The 4,163-nt window shown below is 39.7% G+C and overlaps 1 protein-coding gene across 1 annotated transcript in view; it reads left to right on the top strand.

Moving 5' to 3' along the window:
• The window catches only part of Plrg1 (pleiotropic regulator 1), a 15,728-nt gene that overhangs the window by 5,506 nt on the left and 6,059 nt on the right, over positions 1–4,163 (top strand). The window contains exons 5-8 of the mRNA XM_013029793.1: positions 2,337–2,430; positions 2,850–2,913; positions 3,136–3,237; positions 3,324–3,416. Of these exons, the coding sequence (XP_012885247.1) occupies positions 2,337–2,430; positions 2,850–2,913; positions 3,136–3,237; positions 3,324–3,416 (353 nt within the window). The remainder of the gene's footprint in view (positions 1–2,336; positions 2,431–2,849; positions 2,914–3,135; positions 3,238–3,323; positions 3,417–4,163) is intronic.

Genomic DNA, 4,163 nt, shown 5'->3' with positions numbered 1-4,163 from the left:
AGAAGTTTCTCTTTAAGTCTTTCGCCCACTTATTTATTGGGCAGTTGTTTCTTTGAGGATTTGTTGTTGGGGGGTTTAATTTTTTGAGTTCCGAGCTGTTGCCTTTTAGAAATGTCTTATTCTATCTTGGTAGGCATTGTGCTGGAAATTCAAAGATGATAAACTGTGCTAGGCCTACACAGGTTTATTATGTGGTAGTTTGGATATATATGTGAGTATCTAAACTCTTAAGAATAGTGGAATTGTTAGTGTAGAAGCAGGTCTAATTGAAATGTGCTCTGTGTGTCTGTGTGGGTGCATGTGCGTGTGTGCATACGCACGTGCGCCCACACACCTGTGGGGTTGTGTGGCCAGGTTGGCACACAAATGGTACATCTGGAACAACAGAGTGAAGGACAAAGGGTTAGTATTTATAGAAACTACTGAAGAATTGGGTGCTTATAATATCCATCCTTGGAAGCATCCTGTTAGTACTTGAGTAACTTCTTAGTTTTTGCTTTTGAAACTTGTGTCTGAATTTAATCATAATTTGACTTTATTATCTTGGCCTGCTTTAACTATACTGTTCATGATCAGATCAAATTGAAGTTATGTGTTTTGAATAGTATTGCTGGTGGAAGGGTAGAACTGGCCTAGCTGGGAGAAGCAGTGTTGGTGAGGCAGCCGTGGGGCTGACGGTGGCTCTTGCTTCAAGACAGGTGCAGCTGCCGTGGCTTGTTTAAGTGCAGAATTTAAGATGAGCCTATACAGATGGACAAGTGGATGGAATAGCTGTGCAAAACTGAATGTTTCTGCCAGAAAGATATGCTGAAAAAGTACAAGCATGGAGAACTTTGGTCTAATTGACAGTCACCTTGGCATCTGTCCCATCTGTTTCCTTGCGGTAGTGGCTTTGAATTGGGATTTTATGTGCACTTTCCAAGAGTCTAAGCCAGTTCTTGCTTTGTACAGCATACCTTATTTTGCAGTAATGCAGATGTGCCCATCTATATCTCCTATGAGGAGAAAAGCGTCTTTCCTGTGGCCCACAGGAAAGTAGATCCACCCACAGGGGTGGATCCTGATGCTGTCTGACAGCTATCATCCAGTCTTAAAGGCTCAGTGACAGATAATCCTGGAACTGGCCTTCATCAGTGAGAGACCAAAGCAGCTACAGGAAGCTGAGTCCACCAAGTCCTGTTTTTAACCACAGCAAGTATTGGTCATGAGTGTATATGGACCTCAAATTCCAGGTGCTACCACAGTCTTGTCACAGAAAGAAAAATAGTCAATAAAAGCAGACCCATGCTCAGTTACTGAGTGGGATTGGGAGAAGAGACAAAACCTAAAATGTATAAAGTAAGAAATGTTAAAGATGTGGTTTATCCTGAAAATTCAGTGCATTCTGGAGGAATAGAATATTCTGCACAGATAAAAGTTGTATCTCTGACATCTGATGGTAGGTAGCTTCCTTGGGTGGTTGACTTGTTTTTGATTTGCTTTTCTAGAAAAGATGTTTTGCTAAAAGTCATACACTTTTTCCTTTATACCCAGTAGTGCTTTATATAGTATAGCTCTATGCCATGCAACATTTGAGTATATAGAGTATAGCTCTATGCCATGCAACATTTGAGTAAGAATTGTTAGCCTCTTGCCAACTTGGTGTTAATTTCTGCTTCAACATGTTTGCTTGGCGGATTCAAGATAAAACTTATGCTGGGTACTAGTGGCTCACACCTGTAATCCTAGCTACTCAGGAGGCTGAGATTTGAGGATCCCAGTTCAAAGCTGGCCCAAGCAGGAAAGTCCATGAGACTTTTATCTCCAGTTAACCACCAGAAAATCAGAAGTGGTGCTGTAGCTCAAATGGTAGAGTGCTCACTTGAGCTGAAGAGTTGAGGGCCAGCACCCAGGCCCAGAGTTCAAGCCCCATGACTGACAAAAAAAGATAAAACTTATTGTATATGACCATTTTTCTTTACACACAATTGTTGTTGATGTATATGCTTTTGACTTGGGAGAACTATTTTTTCAAAACAGTTTTATAATTTGTTTCACATAGATTCTACATATTATATCCTATGCTTTCAACCAGCTGACGAGACCAGTGGCACTTCCAGTTGTATGTTGTCTGTGTTTGCCACTAATACAATACTGTTGACTTGTTTGCACCCTTCATTAACTGCCATTTTCTAACATTTTTTCAATAAAAGGAGAGAAAATGAAAAAATAGTAGAAACAAAGACAAAACATACGATTACTATAATAAGACTGCCTGGAGATAGCCATCTATGTGTTTTCATCTGCTTAATGAGAGGATGGGTAGCTACTAAAAGCAGCTAATGCTATTTTCCCAGGGGTTGCTCTGACAGCTGACACTAAGATCCAAAGAATGCCAAGTGAATCCGCTGCGCAGTCCTTAGCTGTGGCCTTGCCTTCTTCCCAGGCCAGGTATGGAGCTTTATACGTATGATCATGAAAACCTTGAAAGTATAGTTCACCATTTTTACTTTCTTTAGTTTTAAATTGGTTGCTTTATAATTGTATTATGTATTTTCCTTTATCAGGATTTATAAAAATTTACAATGGCTGGGCTGTGGAGATTTATATTTACAATTCTAGCTTCTCAGGAGACTGAGATCTGAATATCACAGTTCAAAGCCAGACTAGGCAGAAAGACTCTTATACTCAACCAGCAAAAAGCCAGATATGGAGGTGTAGCTAAAGTGGTTGAGTGTAAAAACCAGTCAAGAGCACATGGCCCTGAATTAAAGCTCTAGTACTGGCACATGTACACACATTTAAAAAGATTTTATGGAATAAATGATTAGAGGCTTTAATTATGATAATTATGATAATTTTCTTTTCAGGGTTGATGCAAATCGTACTGCACCTGGGGCCTCTGACCGTTCACAGCCTACAGTGATGAATTCAGTAAGTATCAAACCTCAGAAATGATGTCTGTTCTTAATTCCCAGAATATTAGACATCTTTTTATTTAAAAAACAAAAACAAAAGAAACACACAAAAGATAAATTTCTGATTAGCAATCTTATATTTTTTTTTAGTGTGAAAATATTTTAACAACTGCCTTTGAATTAATGTGAAACATTCAATATGACACTTCAATTGTAATGTGATCTATCTCCTATCTAGATGCTTATGGAGTCTGGCAGTACCAAGAACTCTGCACTGATGGCTAAAAAAGCCCCTACGATGCCCAAGCCCCAGTGGCACCCACCATGGAAACTCTACAGGGTGAGCAGACCTGCATTTATTCTTCTGCAGCAAACTTGGTGGCTTTCCACTTCACAAGTCTGTCCACTCTGCCTTTTCTTATACAGGTCATCAGTGGGCATCTTGGCTGGGTTCGATGTATTGCTGTGGAGCCTGGAAATCAGTGGTTCGTCACTGGATCTGCTGACAGAACTATAAAGGTAAGATGCTGTGTAAATGTGTGTCTTTTAAAAATCCTTCTTAGTATTAATCATTCTTTGTGTCATCAAACTTTTTCCTCAGCATTGTGTTAAAGGCAAATTCTTGTGAAAAATGCAGTATTTTTTTTAAACATTACAAAACAGAATTTAGCTATTCTATAACCTGTTTTCCTATTTTTCAACATCAAAGTTTTTTGTTTTTGTTTTGTCAGTCCTGGGGCTGGAACTCAAGGCTTGGGCAATGTCCCTGAGCTTCTTTTTGCTCAAGGCTAGCACTCTACCACTTGAGCCACAGCACCAGTTCTAGCTTTTCCTGTTAATGTGGTACTGAGGGACCGAATCCAGGGCTTCATGCATGCTAGGCAAGCACTCTACCACTAAGCCAGTCCAAACAGCAAAGTTTTTAGTTTGATGATTTTTCTTATTTCAAGTATTGCTATGTTAGTCCTTGTTTCTATGGCTTTTTCTTTATTTTATCTTGTAATACTAGATTGTCATAAATGGAACTGTTGAGTCAAATAGTTTTGTACCCAAAGTACAAACTACTTAAAAAAAAAGTGACACAGACATTGTTGAAAATGAACTTATACAGTTGTGGGAGAGGGGAGTCAGGAGGGAAAAAACTGGGAGACACTGTTCAAAAAGCAATGTACTCGGAAGTGGCGCTGTAGCTCAAGTGGTAGAGTGCTCGCCTTGAGCTGAAGAGCTGAGGGACAGCGCCCAGGCCCAGAGTTCAAGCCCCACGAC

This window comes from Dipodomys ordii, unplaced genomic scaffold, assembly GCF_000151885.1.
Source record: "Dipodomys ordii isolate 6190 unplaced genomic scaffold, Dord_2.0 Scaffold122, whole genome shotgun sequence".
Lineage (NCBI taxonomy): Eukaryota > Metazoa > Chordata > Mammalia > Rodentia > Heteromyidae > Dipodomys > Dipodomys ordii.
The sequence above is the reverse complement of the archived record's forward strand: the minus strand, read 5'-3'. Positions and strand labels throughout refer to the sequence as shown.